Here is a 20,627-nt window from a genome sequence, read left to right on the forward strand (position 1 = left end):
ATGTGCAGCATTGGGACGAGGTGTTGTCACTTGCCGAAGTGGGCAAAGAGGCAGTACGAGCATGTCCAGAACATTCTAAGGCCTCCTACGTCAGTGGAGCCTCCTGACCCACCCCAGATAGCCCAGGACTTCTGGGATTTTATGATTCATGTCATATTGTTGGCTGATTGGGGTCTGGTGGCAACAGATCCGTGTCACACGAGAATGAGGTACATTTATTGGTTCTACTGTGTCGTTCATCTTGTGATGACCCATATGGCGGATGTTTTTGAAGAGCCGCCTCCTAGGCCTCCTAATCAGGAGGTCATTATTGAGGAGGAGTATGCGAGAGAGCGTCCCGACACACTCTAGGTTATGTGGAACATCTAAAGCATTACGGAGGAGGCGTTGCGTGATGGTGAACCACATCCCTCCTATCGCAGAATGTTACATTTTGGATATTGATGTAAAATAATGATATTTGCGTATTTGCTTATTTTTCTATGACATTTGAATGATTTTGGAATTGATTTTTGGTTTTGCGTATTTTGAAATTGAATTGATTTTAGTTAGAATTGATTTTGAAAATGATTGAATGAAGGAATTGATTTTCCTATTACAAGTGAATGATTGATTGATTGAATTAATGAATGTGGTGAATGAATGTGGTGATAGTCAATGATTGGAAATGAAAGAATTGCAAGTTTAGGTGGCTAAAAGCACAACAATTCTTCACAGAATTACTGTTCCATTAACAGATCTGAAACCATATCAAGTTAACTGTCGTTGGGGGTTCGGCGCATTTTAACTCCTGGTGGTACCCAACATGAGTTACCTGTCGTTGGTAGCAAGCAGAAATTAATTTACACTGGGGTTAATTGTGGAATTTTGGGGTGGGAATGAGCAATTTTTCAAATAAGTGAAGAGATATTTAAGCCAAAAATAATGAAAGGTTAAAAAATCACAAATTTGGCTGCATAATAATGGAATATTTAGAAAGATTCATGTATTATTTTTTCATATGTATCATCAACGTAGTGAGCGTTGAGATATCGTTGAAGGACGATTTGCAAGTATTTCTACGAGCACTCTTCAAATCTTAATGTTTGCCATAGCTCTAGCAAGTCACTAAAATCGAACTCACCTAAACACTTTTAAGTAAAAGGAGTTATTTTACCGCAATATGACACAAATAGTTTTTTTTTTTGAAGGAACAAATAGTTAGACATTCTCCTAACTTTGTATGGGAGTGTGACTCCACGTATAAACTAAATTTATATTTATAAAATAAAAAACATAAATTAATTTTTTTATATATAATTAAACATATAGTACCTCTTGCTATACACAGGTAGCTATATAGAGAGACTAACATTTCTACTCTCTTTCAAGTTTCAATATATTATATGTGTCAAGATATTATTTTATTTTTTTTGGGTACAAATATGTCAAGTATTTATACTAGACCTCGGACTAGGGGTGTTCAAAACCGAACCAACCCAATAGAAAAACCGCAAACCAAACCAATTCAAACCAAAACCGCATTTGATTCGGATGAATTCGGATGACTTTTGTATTGAACCGCGCGGTTCGGTTCGGTTTGCGGTTTGCATCTTAGGAACCGAACCAAACCAAACCAAACCGCAAGAATAATGAATATTACTTAAACATGTACTAGCCCCAATTACATAGCCCAAGAATAATCTCTTTTGATTCGATTTTTCCATTGTTGCACCATGAGGTTCGATTCTAATTCTTTTTCATCTCTTTCAATTCATTTCCGGTGATGAATTTGTTCCTCTTTCTTCCCAATAATTTGTTTCATGCTTATGTTTATTCTTAATTTTACCTATTTTGATAAAAGTTTTACCTAATATTTTATCATACAAACAACAAAATAAAATGTCCTATGTTTACTTTGTAACAAGTTGGCAATATTAGAGTTAATGTAATTTTTTTTCTCGCGATAAACCGCACAAACTGAACCAATCCAAACCGCATTGGTTTGGTTTGGTTTGGTTGAATTTTTAAAAATCAACCGAACCAAACCAAACCGCATGTTTTATTATCTCGCGGTTTGAATGACTTTTATACTCAAAAGCGAACCAAACCGCACCGCGAACACCCTACCTCAGACTCAAACTACATATTTAAAGAAACTATTAGATTATCTTCCAGTCATATTACACTGTGTGAACTGTCTTATGCTATATTCTGGTAACATTTCTTTTAACAAATTAGTCAATAAAAAATTTACGTGTGCAGTTACTTTTTCTTTTCGTGTGCATCCAAGATAGTAGGATCTAACGCTTCAAGAAAATAATCGAATTATTAACCACGTGTTAATTACGTGTTAAGGAATAAGGTTATCTACCAACCTTATCGAATCATGTTGCTAATTTGTATTTTTCTAACAAAATTATAGCACTGGTCAAAAATAAAATAAAAAAACAAGACTATAACAAAAAATAATAATTTTTCATATATCACGGCATCTCATTCGTAGGTAGTTTCAAAGAAGCTGTTGACTAAGAATTTGTATTATTTTAAGGGATTTCGTTACATCTCAATATGTTGATTTTATTTAAAAATATACAATAATTTAATTAAGACGTGCAAACTGATCCAAGCATTAGTCCTAAGTCCTAGCTAGTTACAGCAAGCAAAACATCCCGTCATTAATACCATTCTCATTTTCAAACTTATGACGACTTCAAAAATTAATTGATTAGATTTATTTATACTAAAGAAATATAAAAGTCATCATAAGACTACTATATGAAGTAATACATTTTATAGCATTTTTTTGACAAACTACTTTAAGTGGGTTTGAGTTGATATCTTGTTATTTTGTCTTTCAAATTCACCCTTTAAAAAGTCAATATTAATTAAAAATATTTATTTTATGTCACTTCATATTTATTGGTTAGTAACAACTAATTTTATCAAACTCCACATATTCAATCTACTAGTTTATATGTTATCTACTATAAATTCATCTATTGTTATCAACTAACTTATAAAATTTTGTTACCTTTTACGAGACGAAGTCTTCGTAAAGAATTCAAGTTTATCGTAGGAGGACTTTTGGATGAATAACATATATACATCCAGAGTTTTAAGTTTTCCCTTATCCTTGATCAAAGCTCTAGGTTTACCTTAGTACCATTGAACGAGACCCAATTTGCTTAAACTTTTTATCATAATTTATATATCAAATAAAACAAATATAATGTTACAATATTCAATGTAAAACATATGGTATTATTTTGAAGACTCGGTTCGCCACTTCTCCTATTTGATAGCCGAGTCCAATTGAATCATTGACTATATTTCTCTCTCTCTCTTCTCTCTCTCCCTCTCTCTTTCTCTAGTCTATATCCCTTTGTCTCTCTTCCATTTCATTGAAATTTATGGCCAGTGGAGGGCTTGGACTCTCCATTGATTCAGATCCAAATTCAAGCTTCTTATACCATAAGCAAATAGAATTCTCAACTCTTTTCCTCAACACAACAACCTCAAAAACTTCAAGTGGAAACTTATATAGTCACAAAATGGATACCACAAACAACAAAAACAAATCTCCATTTCAAGTCAACCATGAAATATCTCATCAACCCTTTGATCATGAAATGAGACCTATCATCAATGAACTAGACTTTTTCTCTCAAAACAACAACCATCACAACCTTGCATCTGCCTCTACCTCTACACCTCCCTCACTAAATCTTCATCATCATCATCATATACATGATCATTACACCGATCCTTCTCTCTTGGAATTCAAAGTAAACGTGAGTACTCACTCTTTATAATATTATAATATATTATTATATATTATGTCACTATTGTATAAACCATGTGGACCTTGATATTGTGGCCATATGTTATTGATATTGCAATACTTAGACTTCTAATTAAAATATTTGCAGATCACAATTTAGAATTTGCATATAGACTATTCAAATGAGTTAATCACCCTTTGGTATTCCATATATATAATATCACTATTAGAAAACATTAAATTGGAGAAGAAGAAAAACAAATTTTCCCATAAAAAAGGGAAGTAAAAAAATAAAATTTGTCACTAATTTTCTCATTACTAAATTTTGGTTGCTATTTAATTTGTTTGGTGAATGGACAGATTCCATATATTTTTACTTTATAAATTTTGGTAGCTATTTAATTTTTTTTTCTTCTTATAGTGATGTTTGTGCACATATTATATATGACATTGGTGATATGCTTATGAATATGTGATGTTTCAATATAGACTAGTTTGAATCTTCTTACGACCAACACAAGCAATGATCAATCCATGATGGAGGAAGACATAGCAAGTAATTCAGAAGACAAAAGAGCTAAGCTTGAGGTAGAGAAAATTTATTATATGTAACAACAAATTCAATAATTTGATGAAGTTGTAGTTAAATGAATAATCATCGAGTGGTTTCTATAATTAAATTATTTTTCAGCTCGTTGTTCTTCAAGCCGAGCTTGAGAGAATGAAGGTGGAGAATCATCAACTGAGGAACATGCTTGATGAGGGTAATAGGAAGTACAACACATTGCAGATGCATTGGATGAGTATGGTGCAAGACAAGAAGGTAGAGGATTGTAATGAAGAGCAAAAGCAAGTGATTGGTGGAAAACTTGATGAGGAGAAACAAAATGGGAATGGTGGAGTTTTGGTTCCAAGACAATTTATGGAGCTTGGATTGGCTGCAAATAATTCTGATGCTATTGATGAACCAAGAAGTCAAGATCAGTCAAAATTACTTGCAAATAACAATGAGGAAGATTCCAAGGTTGAAGAACTTGTGTCTGATCATGAAAAGAAGGAATCCGATCGGGGAAAAGAAAGAAGCAGCAGTCCTGCAGATCGAGTTTTAGCTGCTAATAATACTAATAATAATGTTGCAAACTTTAGTCCTCAAACAAATGTTGAACAAGCTGAGGCCACTATGAGGAAAGCAAGGGTTTCAGTTAGAGCTCGATCCGAGGCTAACATGGTACACTTCAATTTCACATTTTAGTTAGAAGAATGAAATGTTTGTTTTGGCTTTTATATGATGCTAAAGTTTTTATTCTTTTGTATCAGATCAATGATGGATGTCAATGGAGAAAGTATGGACAGAAGATGGCGAAAGGAAACCCGTGTCCTCGAGCTTATTATCGATGCACCATGGCCTTAGGTTGTCCTGTGAGAAAACAGGTATGTTATTCGATATAAATGTTAGCTATAATAGTTGGTGACACAGGCACTGTTATAATATGTCATGGTCATTCACAAACATAATTTCCTGTTTTGAGTTCTCAACTCTGTCAAGTTTTATTCTACCAATTGATCTTATATGCATGCTCAATTAAATTAGTTTCAAATTATGTTCCATAGCTCATGTACTTCTACTAAAAAATGTGATGAGCTTGAGATTGATTTAGCTAGGATATATAAGTATACAATAATATCCAATCAATCATGGCACATGTTTCAGTCTTCAACATTTCGATGCTAGGCCATGTTTGGATAAACAGTTTTATTGAGCACTTATCATACAAGTGCTTATGTATAGACTATTTCTATAACAGAAGATAAAATAAAGTCAAACTGTGTTCATATAAATTATAAGTTGTTTTCATTAGCTATCCTGAAAAAGTTTATAGAAATTACCTGAAAAGAGCTTATGGGTGGGTCATAAGCTATCCCAAATAGTCTCATAAGTCTTTGTACTAGTAGATAAGTCCAAATAAGTCAATATAAAACAGACCCCTAATGAGGTAGGTTGAAGCCAAAATATTAAACTACAGTAACAACCAAAGTTGGGTCGTACTTCTTGATACTAAGCAGAATCACACTCAAACCAGAATAAAATGGAAGATATAAGATAAGTTTTTGTGCCTAAAAGCATGTTTATATTGTCATTAAACTGGAGGTTGGAGTTTTAAGGTATCATATATTCTCTGCATTTTAAAATTCAAATTCCGAAAGCACCTTAAGAGTTTGATTATATCGATGCTTGTTTAACGGTTTCTTCAAAATAAAATAAAGACAAAAGATAATTTGGACATTAGGGGGTGCTTGTAGCGGATAGGTCTTTATGTCCCACATTGCTCAATTTTTTTGATTGTTTGGTGTATAAATATGTTTGAAAACTCTCATTATTTGAGATGTCTAGATGAAGATGTTTACATTCAAAATTGAACATCTTCAGTTTGCCGTCATTTTTATTTTTAAGATGGGATCCAATTTCATTTTTTTTTTGAAAGATTTAACTTTTTATTTAGAGCTTAGGTTTATACTCATTATTTGGGCACAAAAATACATAGCATTATTCAGCTATTTTAAAAATACATATTATGTGATTCTTTTCCTTTTCTACCTTTTTTAAACGTGTTTATAATTGTGAGCTTGTAAGACTTACCAAAATACAATTGTAGTAATCCCCATAATAAGCGAATTTCAACTTTTTTTTGTAAACATTTTGGTGGATCTCATTAACCATTTGAGTCCAATGATTTGGTTGGTCAAAGTGTTTTCATATACGTTATAAGTTGTTTTCATTAGCTATCCTAAAAAAGTTTACTGAAATTACCTGAAATGAGCTTATGGCATGTCATAAGCTCTCCCAAATAGTCTCAATAGTGCTTATACTAGTAGATAAGTTTAAATAAGTCAAACTAAAACAGACCCCTAATGAGGTAGGTTGAAGTCAAAAACTTAAACTGAAGTAACGACCAAAGTCGGGTCACAATTCTTGATACTACGCAAAATCACACTCAAATGTAGCTGATGCGACCTTAGCATAGAGACATAAAAAACCATGATGTCACCCTCGCATCCTAGGTCACCGTCGTGAACCATTTTTATAAAACCCGAATTAAAGTTATCAAGCTGTTTATGTCTAACTAGAGATCAATCTAAGACATGTAACATAATTTGCACAGGTACAAAGGTGTGCTGAAGACAAAACAATACTTATCACAACATATGAAGGACACCACATTCATGCTTTGCCTCCAGCAGCCATGGAAATGGTACAAACAACATCATCAGCTGCAAGAATGTTACTGTCAGGACCAATGACAAGTGCTGATGGACTAATGAACCCAAATTACCTCACAAGAGCAATCCTTCCTTATTCTTCAAGCATAGCAACTATCTCAGCATCAGCTCCATTTCCAACTGTTACATTGGACCTAACTCAGTCACCAAACCAAAACCAGTTCCCTAATAACCCCCCTAACCAGTTCCAATTTCCCTTCCCTCAAAATTTTCTGCCTCAGGTATTTGGTCAGACATTGTTGAACCAATCAAAATTTTCAGGACTTCAAATGTCTCAAGATGCAGCAAACAGTTCTCAGCAGACACCACAGAACCTTGCTGACACAGTTAATGCTATTGCAGCTGATCCTAACTTCACTGCAGCTTTAGCAGCTGCTATTACTTCAATTATTGGGGCTGCACAGCCAAACAATAATAACGGTACTAGCAATAATGGTAACAGTACAATAGCTAACAACACTAATGGCAATGTTACATCAAGTAACAATACCATTGGAAGCCCTAAAATCAACAATCCCAACTCCTCAGTAGAGTAACTAGCCCACATCATTTTTTCCATTTATTTTTTGATTATTTTCCCCCCTTCAGTCGGGCTAAAAAAATACAGTACCGACATTTTGCATTGAAGGCGAGTCTGGAGTCCGACATGTGGTGGTGCACGACACCGACATATTATTTTTTTCAAAAAATAAGTTGAGCTGAATTTTTCCCCACCTTTCAACTCGAGAAATTTTGTTATCAGATTGTTGAAGATAGTTTGAGATTTGTTAGATGTAGCGGAATATTTTTTTTGAACAAGAGATGTAGCGGAATATTTTTTATGGTAGTTACAAGTTATTTTGATCGGTTGATTCTTGATTATATTTTTTAATTTACGATCACTTTATAAAGTGACCATACACTCGTTGTAATCATCTTCATTCTAACATCAATATTTCTCTCATTTTATTTTTTTCCTTTGTTTTGTTGAGCTCTACCATACTTCACAAATATCTATAGTTGATTTTTGCCTTTGTTTCTCTCGGACTTCTTTTTCTAATGGTTGTTGATAAAGCTAAATCCCCAAAGAGAAAATAACAACGGGAAGAGGATAAAAGAAGAGAGCTATAGTAGCAGTTGTGTACCAAATGGTAGTAGCTTGTGGGAAAGTAAAAAAAAGAGTCAGGAAAAACGTCTTAGTGGTTAAAAGATACGTAAAAAAGAGATTAAGTTAAGATAAACTGTGTGAGAAAAGGATAAAGAAAAAGAGAGGGACATCTTCATTGTCTTTCCCCTTTTATAACCCATTTGACATGTAGAATAATTTGCTAGGTTTGAATGGTTAATAAATTTTCGATTGAAGTTTAATAATTTGTGGAATCTCAGTTTGAATAATAGCTGAAATCTATGTAATGTTGAGGGCACGTCTAGAGTCGCATTGACACAATGTTGATGTATGCAGTTATATTTTATTATTTTAGTTTCTCAAATTTTTATCGGTGTTGATTTTTAGTGTCACATTTTATGTATATGAATGTATCAATGTTTCATAGGCCGAAATCATCATTGGCTAAATTTTATTTAATTTCCATTAGAGTTCCTCATTATCAAGACTCGACCTTCTTCTAAGAACCATAAGATTAAAACAAAAAATTTACTAAATTTATTGCAAAATAGGTTTAAATATGATTTTCTCAAAATAGTGATTTTTGTTTTGTTTTAGTCTTTGTAAATTTTTTGTTTGGATTTAATCCATGCAAATTCAAACGATTTTAATGGGCATGCACATAATATAAAGAAGGGCGCTACTAAACATAGCTACAAAAATTATCCCGAAAAATCACGATGGCTACTTGTCCATATTCAGAGTTGTGGGGAAAAACCAACACACGTTGGCTCAGTTGGTAAGGAACGGGCCACTTCCTTGCAGAAGGTTGTGTGTTCGATTCCCTCTGCCGATGTGAGGGCAGTGTTGGTGGGTGATCTGTAAGTACCTTTGTAAGTGCCCTTTGGGCCCGGAGGCGTGCCCTGACCCTGGTGGTGACCGGAGCCGAACCCACCTAAACTTTTTCTTACCAAAAAAAGAGTTGTGGGGAAAATGCATGAGATAGCTTACAATAGAAAATGGGCGGAAAAACATGGGTGCCTGGCCAATAGAAATGATTTCGGGACAATTTCGGGATTTATTATTCGCTTGATGCAGCATTATCCTGTAAAGATACACACTTGGTTGGAAACCACTTGGTCTTTGATATGGATGTAAAGAATTTGACTTTGCTTCCCCTTGAAGTAAGTCTAGTTTCCTCCGTGGTCTTGAAATTGAAAACTTAAGGAAATCAGAGGTCTGTTTGTTATAGATTTTTTTTAAGAAAAAAATCATTACAAAAACATTTTTGAAACTTATTTTCTCTCCCTTTAAAGTAAATCTAGTTTTTATTTAGAAGTCTTAACAACTTCTAATTTGAAGTAGTTTTCTGATTTTTTTTTTTAATTCTGATTTTAAAAAATAAAAATTGTAACAAAAAGACGCAATACTCTTAAAAATGACTTTTTTTAAAAAAAGTGATTTTTATGGAGAGAAAAAATAAGTGCAAAAAATGGAGGCAATTTTTATATAGTTGTATCCAAACAAACTAAAATTATATTTAAAAAAAGAAATATTTTTAATACAATAAACAAACACAAAATGAATTCTTCTTTTTTATAAAATCGCTAAATCATTGAATATCAAAATTTTTGTTTTTAATCCATAACAAAAGGGCCTTAAATAAAAGGAAATATTTTATGTAAACAAAAGGATAAAATTAGTATTATGTGGCGGTGGGAAGGATTAGGGATAGGAGTAGGAAAAAGAAACTTACAAAAATGTAAAGGATGTAAGGAACGAATGGGGCTTGATCTAGATGTTCTGTCGGGCTTTGAAATAGTACACAGGTATGAAAGACCCAGTTCCAAGCTTTGGTTAAAGAAAATTGGTCTTCTCTTCTTTTATTTTTGCTCATTTCCACTTGAAAATTCCCATATTAACTCAAGCAGTTTAACTGTTGTTCGGTATTCAACGACAGTTAACTTGCACTGATCCGACGACAGTTAATTGCGGTTACATTCCTTTAAAGCTGAAACAACAGCCTATTTCATCCATTGCACATAACTCAATCTCTAAAACTCTCTCAAATCATCCAACATCAAATTTCTTCAAATTCAAATCTGTCATCACTCCAATAACACGTAAGTTTTCATAATCCATTACCATTGACATTTTATGTTTATATGTTACATTTTTCCTCTTAAATTAGAAATGTTTTAGTTTTAAGGTTTATGTAAATTTTGATTATTTTTTTGGTAGTAAATGATTAAATGTTTACCTGTTTATGTTATGAATCCTTGTTAGACGATATTAAAGTTGATTAAATTTACATGTTTATGTTTTGGTTTTTAGTTTTAGGGTTTATGTATATTTTGCACTCCAATTGTTTAATGAAATGTTTGAATGAGTTTTTCATTGATTGTTTTTAATTTCTTATGGTGTAGATCTGAACCAATGCATATTTATCCAGTAGATCCAAACATGAAGTTAGCTGCAGTCTGCTACAATGGTGGAAAGCCCAATCTGTTCAAGGTTTGGGTAGATGTCACGTTAGTATATCTGAAGGATCACCTAGACCAAATAAACCGACGACTCAACCACAGAGACACAAGGAGGTGGACGGAGTTGGGTATCGACGCTCATCGATCGACTAAGTCGGGAGATTGCAGTTCAGCCAGATGATGGTCAAGAATGACGACGACGTGAGGAACATGTTCTCGATATTTGGTCAGCACAACACTAAAGGACCAATCGAGTTGGATGTCTCGTTACTAAGACCTTCTGAACATATTCTCAAGAGTTATTCGGCCAGATAAAGATTAGGTTGTATCATTATGTTGTGTCATTATTTTGTTGGATTTTAATTTAATTCTTGTTAGTTTGCTGAAAATGTTAGCATTAAAGTGTCTTATACTTAGTGTAACAGTTTGTCAGTCTCTTTGAAAACTTAAAAGGATGAAGAGAACACATTTTGAATTCTAACTAACGAGCTGTATAGATTCTCACATTAAATTCCTTCGTATAAGAAGATGGTGTCGAGAGGGAATCCATTCCAAGATTTTTTTTTTTACCTTGATCATGTTTCTCTGTCATTTGAAACTTGTCAATTAGCAGGACACTAGGATTAAGTTCAAAAGAATATATTGGAATGCATACCTTCTCGACATTACTCATCTTATATGAAGGAATTTGATGTGAGAATGTATGCAACTCATTAGGTAGAATCTATTACATTCTACCTTAGGGAGAATGTAATGTAATGTAATGCTTCTTGAATTGCTCGATTTAAACGGAGATAATATTAAACTATAAATTAGAACTTGTTATTTTTTTTTATTGTTTTAGAGTTGATTTCATTTTTGCGTATTTTTGTGTTTTTAGTTTCGGTTTATTTTGAAAATGATTGAATGAATGAATTGATCTTTCTAAGACATGCTCCTTAAAATGAATGAATGAATGAATTAATGCAGTTATGGAATTAATGTATGAAAAAAATCCAAGTTTAGGGGATTAAAAAAACAGTTATGTCAGCACACCATAAACTTTGCGGCTCTTAACTACTGTTGGGGCAGCGATGAGCTAACTGTCATTGGTAGCGAGTGGTGGTTAACCGCCACTAGGGTTAATTGAGGAATGAGTTTGTAATTGAAAAGGTTTTAACGCTCGCTACTTCAATTAACCCCAACGGAAAGTTAACTGTAAATCAACCACAATTACAAACTCTTAGTGAACAACAACACCAAAAACCCTTTCAGAAAAGAAAAAAACACCATAAACGTCCCTAACAAAACACCAAATGTAAAGAAATGAACCTAAGTTTGATTGTTATTTTTTTTTAATTCGATTTTTACTAGTATTTATGTTACTTCATCAACCACCTTGTTGGCCAAGCTCAATTTTCTGTCAAAAAATGATTGAGAGAAAGCAATGAAGGCATGGTGACTATTTGTACTCTTTTTAATCATTCCCCTTTACTTTGTGTGCGTGTGTGAGAAAGAGAAGGACATGGTTACCACTTTGATGTAATTTAATTTAGGGTCCCTCTCTCGACCCTAGCCATTGAGTAAGGGACAAAAGGGACGAACCTTTTTTCCTTTGGTTTTGGATCTTGTTTAAGAGCACTTGGGTACCATGCCATAACGGAACGTCAAAGCAAACATGAAACGTCATTCTATTCTTCTACTACACATTTTCATTTGTCGGCTCATGAACTCCATTATTATTGGACGACGAGAGCAAAGTGTCATACTTTTGTGCCTTTTTTCTTTGATTTCACTAACTAAGCAACAATATGGTCAAGCTACAAATCAAGCAATATTATTATCTAAGTTTTTTTTTATTTATATTTGTAAATTTACATTTTTACTTCCTTAACTTAATTTCAGGTAACAATTTGATCATTTATTTTTATTTTTTTTTTGAAGAAGTCCTTTATCTTTTTTTAATATTCTTATGTGAACATAAATTTGAAGATTGGAAGACCATAAGAAAATAAAATCATGAATTTGAAGCTTAAAAATTCATATCCAAATGGACCAAAAAGACAAAATTGAAGTAAAAAAAGATAAATGACCAAACTGTTATATAAAATTAAATTAAGTGACTAAAAGTATAATTTTACCTTTATATTTTACATATTTTACTTATTCTTATGAAGTTTGTATTTTTTTCAGCTTGAGTTGAGAGGTGATATTTTTCCTTATTAATTAATTTACATTTTTTTGTTCTTATTAATTAATTTACATTATTCCCTCCTTAAAAATATAAGTATTACAAACTCCTATATTTACTGTCTTAAGGTTTAGGAAAGATATAGTGTCACGTTCGAAAGGAGATAGTTGAATTTAGGGAAAATTACACTCACCTCCCTTAAGTTTTCTTTAAATGTCACAAACACCCCCTTTAATTTTAAAATAAACATTAACCTCCCTTAAGTTCTCTTTAAATAGATAAGCACTTCCCTTCTCTCTTAACATCTCTTAACAGTGTTATATTTATGTTAAAATACAAACATGAATTTAAAGCTCTCACCATCTCTAGCCATTCACGTACTATTAAAAATAACTTCCACAAACCACAGTTTGAAACAAAGCTTCACCCTGAATCTGAAGCACACAAGCCAATTTAAAGACAAAAAATAAAAATACTAGCTAAAACATATCAAAAGGGGGACTTGCAGATGAACAAATTAACCACAAGCCAATTCAATTTTAATATTATGTTTGACAAATCTCTATCTTGGATGGGAGACTCTGGTGGGTTTGGAAAGCGAACCTTAAATTGATTTTCTTTTTTGTGTGAAAGTTGATATTGATTACAGAGTACAAAGATAAAATTGGGAATGAATGAATATACATGAACACCACCGCAAAACTGCCTATATTCATTCGCTAAAGAATTTAGATCAATGCTGTTAGAATTAATTGGTTGCACAGGATAATTGGTAATTCATAGTATCACTATCTTGAGAGGTTTTTTCTCAACTTAACAGATGGTTAACAGAGTTAAGTTGAGGGGAGGTTACTGCATTTTATGAAACTAGAGGGGAGGTATGTGACATTTAACAAAACCTTAGGGGAGGTCAATGTAATTTCCCCTTGAATTTAAGTATGAGTAACTTAGTTCACGTCAATTGTCAATTATGAATGAATTAGATGTTTTTTCTTTGAAAAAATGAATGAATTAAATGTTGAATATATAATAAAGATGATTCATATATCTATTGTCTTAAAGTTTAAACTAGATATAGCGTCTCCTTCTTCTTATTATGAATTAAATGTTGAATATATAATAAAGATGATTCATATATCTATTGTCTTAAAGTTTAAACTAGATATAGCGTCTCCTTCTTCTTATTATGAAAATCTATTTTGTTGCTACGAAGATGTTTTAGACTCCCTACCAAAAATATAATTTTTATATTTTAATTTGAATTTCATGAAAGAAAGTATTTTTCTTTGTTTCTAAGTATTGAAATTATCGAGGATGTTATGCGGCACCGCCGCACCTAGCATGCCTTTCATTTTCTCTCATCTTCAAATTAACAATCAAGTTCATAATTTTTTCTAGCAATAACACCATTCTACCTTCCAAATCACGTTAGTTGATTTCTTCAAAATAATACGTTAGTTGATGAATGTACTCTGTTTATTTAATTTCTGCTTACAAACAAGTTCATTTTTTTTCTTCAGTTTTTCATAATTTTTTTAGGGAAAGTCTAATATGGTCACAAAGATAAATGAATAGTGTTTGGACACACACATTAAAAGATTTTTTCTAATAATAAAAAAGAAGTTGATAATAAAATGATTTAGTATTTTGAGAAAAAGTTTTTTTTTATGTGTGTGACCAAATACTATTCATTTATGTTTGTGCCCATATAAGAATTCCTCGACTTTTTATATTACATTAAATGTAGACACTTTTTTTTCCCGTTATAATTGAACTTTAGATGCATTTTTCAGACTTGAACGTCAGATCACCATGTTATGAGAGTTTAGTTCTTTCCGATCATCACTAACAAACTCTTGAAATTTGTGGTTGGGCTAACACAACCTCACAAAACTGACCCGTGAGGTGAGGGTTAACTCTACTTTTTTTTTTTTTTGACAACAAGGCTACCTCTACTTATAAACATTTGTTCGTACAACCAATATGAGGCTCTTTAACACACTCTTTCACGCCAAACACTATCGGGTTTGATGCATTGATATAAATGATGGTGACCCGATAATAGAAATATGATAGCAGATGACTAGATAGATTTGAGATTCTGATATCATCTTAGAATTTATAGTTGAATATAATACAACTCTAAAAAATCGACTTGTGATGTGAGAACTATCTCTATTTATAAACACATATTAATATCATTTTTGACAAATGTGTGACTAACATAAAACCAAACCCCTCCTTTGCACGACTCAAAAAGTGATAATTTTATTAAAATTTAAGTTGTACCATACAAAATATGGAAATGGAGATCGTCATCACTATTCAGTCATCACATATAAAGGAAATCGTCATCCCTATTCAGTCCTCACATATAAAACGTGATTTATAGACTTTATAATCTCTTTACTCGCACGTGTTTCAGCCTACGTGTATTTATATTGGCCTCACTTTGCTTATGTTCTTTTCCCTTAACTACGCGAAAATCCATTTCATATACATTGAAGAAAATAGGACCACGTGACTTGCGTGTGATCCAAGCATCATTCTTCACTATAACACCATTCTACCTTCCAATTCACGTCATTTCAGGTTACTTAATTTAGTATATCATTTAATTGATAAATATGTGTATTTTTTTTGCATTGTAAGTACAATTTAGTTAATAGCAATAGAGACGACGCTGAGTTGCAAATGTTTGAGTTTAAACTTAAGATTTTTCGCTTCTCTACATATGTGAGTTGTCATTAGACTATTTGACTCAAAATATATCCAATTTTTTATTTAATTTCTCTAAGAAAACGAAAAAAATGTGATAAAATGTGTCTTTTTCAACTTAATCAACGATCTCATCTTTGATCTCGAGACCTAAGAATGAAGCAGCATTAAGACCATCACGGAGAAAAATAGAAGACTCTCTCTCATACTATTTCAATATTAAGACATTGAAATATAATGATAGAGTAGTTGATGTATGATATATAATTTTGGTGAAATCCATTTAATATTTTTTTTTTTAATGTTGAGTTGGAAGAATATAATACTCCCTTTGCATTTATAAATAAGAAAAAATTCTAACAACAAAAATTGATGTATTTGATCTAATTTAAATTAAATACATCAGTTTTAGTTGACTCAACTTTCTTTTACATATAAGACCGAAGAAAGTACATGTTAAAAATCGTCATTAAAAAAATTATAAATAAGTTATATTTACATTTGAGACACACATAAGTATCTAAAATTGAAGTTCTCCATTACAAATACTCTAAAATCTTTTGACAGAGTTGTTCCACCTTTACATTTGTGATCATATAATTAAGGCTTAATTGCACTTTTTGCCCCCTATCTTTCCAAAACTTGCGGTTACTGCTCCTTAACTAATTTAAATACAAAACAGCCCCCTAAGTTTGGATTCTATGGCAGTTTTGGCCCCCTGGTGCTTTTTTGACTTGGTCAGTGCTGACGTGGCACCCAAACCCCTTATGTTTGGTGCCACGTGGATATTTATTTATTTATTTATTTTTTGTAAATCTTGCAGGCTTTTTTGGCATTTTTAAATTGGACAAAATTAAAAAAAATAGAACAAATTAAAAAAAAAAGGAAAAAGAAAATAGACCTCTAATTTCCTCCCTCACTTCACAACGCAGCCTCCTCTCAGTTCCTTCCCTCAACCCTTGTCACAATCCCCACATCAACCACACTTCCCACCTCGTCACAACCCTCAAATCCCACAACAACTCAAACCCACTTCACTTCACTTCATCAACAAAGAATTGTTAGAAAATGGGAAATTGTCAAGCTGCAGAATTGGCTACAGTTGTGATTCATCATCCAGGGAGCAAGATTGAGAGGATTTATTGGTCTGTTAGTGCACATGAGGTTATGAATTCAAATCCTGGTCACTATGTTGCACTTGTTGTTTCATCACCTACCCTTAAATCTGAGAATGGTATGCCATTGAAACATCTCAAACTTCTTCGACCTGATGATACTTTGCTTATTGGTCAGGTTTATCGCTTGATCAGTTTTGAAGGTACCAACGACCAAACAAAATACACTTATGTAGCAACACTTCCAACACTTGGTTCGGATCCAAATTCAATTTTTTGGTTCACACAAGCACAGCAGCCAAATCCAAATTCTTCAACAACTCTCATCACAACAATTTTTTGGTTCGGATATGCCTCAAGCATCAACAACATCCGCCGTTCACCTTCATAGAACTGAACCACAACAACAACACCGATTCACTGAAATGGCGAAAGAGGAAGTGAAAATTGTTGTGTCTGAATCGGTTTTGAAGAAATAGAAGAAGATCGGAACCGGATTGAGCAGGACAAGCAATAATCGAGCAGTTCCAAATTGAAGAAGAAGCAAGCCGAATCTAACAGGTAAGGTAGAGATTTCGGCGAAATTTGATGGAATAGCAGAGGGTGTGTCGATTGGAGTATCGGAGGAGGGTTGTTGTTTGGGAGAGGGAGGGAATTGAAGAGGGAATAGGAGGAAGAAGATGATGATTTAGGTTGAGGGAGGATAGAAAAGAGAGAGGAAGAAGAAGAAGACGGCGTCGTTTTGGATGGGATCAACCCCTATTTTCTTTTTCCTTTTTTTTTATAAATTTCCTCCAATTTAAAAAAGCAAAAAAAAAGCCTGCAATATTTAAAAAAATAAAATAAACAAATATCCACGTGGCACCAAACATAAGGGGTTTGGGTGCCACGTCAGCACTGACCAAGTCAAAAAAGCACCAGGGGGCCAAAACTGCCATAGAATTCAAACTTAGGGGGTTGTTTTGTATTTAAATTAGTTAAGGGGCAGTAACCGCAAGTTTTGGAAAGATAGGGGGCAAAAAGTGCAATTAAGCCTATAATTAACCTTTGAAGTTGCTCGTATACATAATTGATTTATAAAAATTATAACTAATGTTTCATAATGCTAAGTAGTCAATTTAAGAAAGTTGCACTGTTCCAACTAACTGATGTAATTTGACAGAAATGCGCTAGGTGGACAGTTATTGGTTAATTGTAGATATATTAATTTGGCTTTATGCCTTTGCTGCTTAAATAAATAACACATAACTGCATCACCACTCCTTACTCCTAACTCCTAATCTAATATCCCAACCCCCCCTATTTCTACCTGCTTATTTTTTTCTTCTTTGATTTGTAGTTTCAACCTTTTACGCACTTTTTAGATACTTCCACCCTTTAGCTTCTATGTCACACCACCAAACTAAATGACCAAAACCCATTTTATAATTACACATGTTCACTTAAGTGTGTTAATTAAAAATTAATTATGTGTATTATTTTTTGTATCCTTATGCAAAGGTGGTGAGTTGGGGTTAACCTTTATTTCACGCCTAAGATTGGACACTTGTGTTTCCAAACCATGAAAGCTAACTCACGTAATGATATAGGTTTCGTGAAGTTGAAGAGTGTTAATGAATGTCAAAAGAAACACTCACCAATTAGAAATTATTTTGGATTGTTTTTTTAAAATGACACTTTTTTACAATTATTGATTAGTAAAGCAAAATCTTATACAATCGTCCAATCGTCTCTTATGTCATATGATATATAGTTCGACCCTCAAACTAAAAAACAACATTAAAAGGTTCCAAAATTAAAATAAGAACAAAGGTGTTTGGAGAATAAAGAAACTAAAAGAGATAAAAGTAAGGGTACTTAATTTTAGTATTAGTGTACTATCTGAAATTATCTGTTTTTTTAATGTATTAGAATTTTATTCACGCAATAGTATAGGTTAATATCACAAAATTATAGAGATTCATGATTAATATCCCGATATATATTATTCATTGTGTACATAGACAATTAAACAATGATTTTGTAAGTATTTCGTCCATAAAATTGTACATGTCAAATATATATGTGGATCACATTGAACCTTTAGAAAACATGATATGATATATTAAATGAACAGGTGACACTTAACGTAGACTCCACATCACTGTTATGTCTCCAGAACGAAAGTGTCAAGTGTCACGTTTTTCTATTGAATTTTGGTTAGAATAACGAAATTGGAAAGAAAAAAAATCAACTCCTAACCTTTTATCCAACAAATTATAAAAAATAATTTTGTTCTCAGAGATATATCAATTACGTCGAATTCACATGGACTAACACATCTTTATTTAATGTGCATGTCATGCTCGCTGTTGAGTTTAATTGAAGGAAATTTTTTTATATGTTACCATTTCAAGAAATGAAATGTTAAGAGCTAATTTGATCTATGTTTGCCATTTTAGAGAAAATTATTTCATATTCACTCTGTTTTATATGCACATTGTCAAATACATACTTAAAATATCTAAACATCTGCTGGCGTCACACTAGCATATAAAATTATCATTATAGTTTACTTAGATGATAATTAATAACCACCCATTATAAGGCTTTTCATGGCTTAACTAATCTATATTTTGATTAAGCTTCTAGAAGTAGGGATATTGAGTGACATGACACTTGGTACTTTTGGGGTTAAATTTTCTGGATACTTGCCACAAAGCTTGATAAAGTTTTCAACAACTTATTGTATTTGAAGTACGTTGCACTTTTTCATGAGCAAGTTATCATGACAAATAAATGAAATGGAAATGGTTTTAATTTCACAAATTCATGGGAGTTGTTGCCTTATATCAAATTGACCAATCCAAATTCTTTAGAGTACCCTTTGCTTTCAATGAGTTTCATGTGTCCTATAGCTTTCTAAAGCTTCAAATTACTCATTCCCCACATAAAATTCAGGACCATAAAAATAAATTATTTACAGTTATAGATTAAAAAATAAATAAAGGATTTTTCAAAAAATAAATAAATAATAGCAATAAAACTTTTCATGAGGAAATAAAATTGAACATACAAATTATATGGAACAACAGAGCAAAGGTGTGACTTTTCTCTAACAGAACACATGCACTTGTTGACCAATACTATTCCTCACCTGCATTTCTCAAAAGTGTTATTCCAATGTTGGAGCTTATTATATGTCTCTATTCACATTATAAAAATCAAACATGAAACATGTTATATAAAAACAAAAAAGATTCTAATCTCCAACCACATAGGTAGTTGAAACCACCCCAATTCACCACCTTGCCACTAAAACCCCCAAGTCCATTTTTTCAAAGTCTTGCTAAGTATATGATACAAAACAAGGAATTAATCCCATCTTAATTATCCATCTAATCTACCTAACTCAGACTCAAACATTTCTACCCCTATACTTTCACCAAACTAAATCCAAATCAAAGTATTTTGGTTACCATTTTATTAGTGTGAAGTATACCAAACTAAGTCCAAATCAAAGTATTCTTTTAGTTAACATTTTATTAGTGTGAAATATCTACCGACTTTAATATATTATAAATCTTGCTTGCCACATTCGGTAAGATTTTTTCACCTAATCACATTTTTTTTTTGGGTCAAGTAGCATAGTGGCTAGAATTCATCTTTTCTAAGGTGAACAAGTGGAGTATCTGGGATTCAAATTCTGATCCCTGCATATAACAATGCATGTCCCTGCCAATTGAATTATGCTCACGGGTACTCCAATCACATTTTTTTATCGTGCTTAAGAGATAAAAGTCTAATTTCGATTATATCAACTTAAATTGGTATCTAGATGGATGTATTATTATTCACACTATACAAAAAAACTTCAATTGCCAACTAAGCTGCCACAACCACCCAAATTTGAACACGTCCTAAACTCCCCTTTGAAGTAACACTCACTCCCCTCTAAAGGGAAAATAGCTCCAACTAATTAAGTAAACCAACCAATAAAATAAATCCTTTTAAAACTCATATTCAAAGTGTGCCT

General features: G+C 32.5%; 2 protein-coding genes across 2 annotated transcripts; both read left to right on the forward strand.

Moving 5' to 3' along the window:
- LOC146950334 (uncharacterized) lies at positions 1–351 on the forward strand. Its single transcript, XM_085748628.1, has one exon. The coding sequence runs from the start codon at positions 1–3 to the stop codon at positions 349–351; it is 351 nt and encodes a 116-aa protein (XP_085604754.1).
- A 2,953-nt stretch (positions 352–3,304) lies between these two features.
- Positions 3,305–7,985, forward strand: LOC146950335 (putative WRKY transcription factor 31). The gene is made up of 5 exons (XM_085746255.1): positions 3,305–3,773; positions 4,253–4,351; positions 4,455–4,991; positions 5,081–5,194; positions 6,925–7,985. Exons 1-5 carry the CDS (start codon positions 3,393–3,395, stop codon positions 7,576–7,578), a joined length of 1,785 nt encoding a protein of 594 aa, XP_085602381.1. The 5' UTR covers positions 3,305–3,392; the 3' UTR covers positions 7,579–7,985.
- Positions 7,986–20,627: the final 12,642 nt, after the last annotated feature.

The sequence above is a fragment of the Medicago sativa genome, chromosome 2 (genome assembly GCF_051527215.1).
Source record: "Medicago sativa cultivar Bolivia chromosome 2, Bolivia_mono, whole genome shotgun sequence".
Lineage (NCBI taxonomy): Eukaryota > Viridiplantae > Streptophyta > Magnoliopsida > Fabales > Fabaceae > Medicago > Medicago sativa.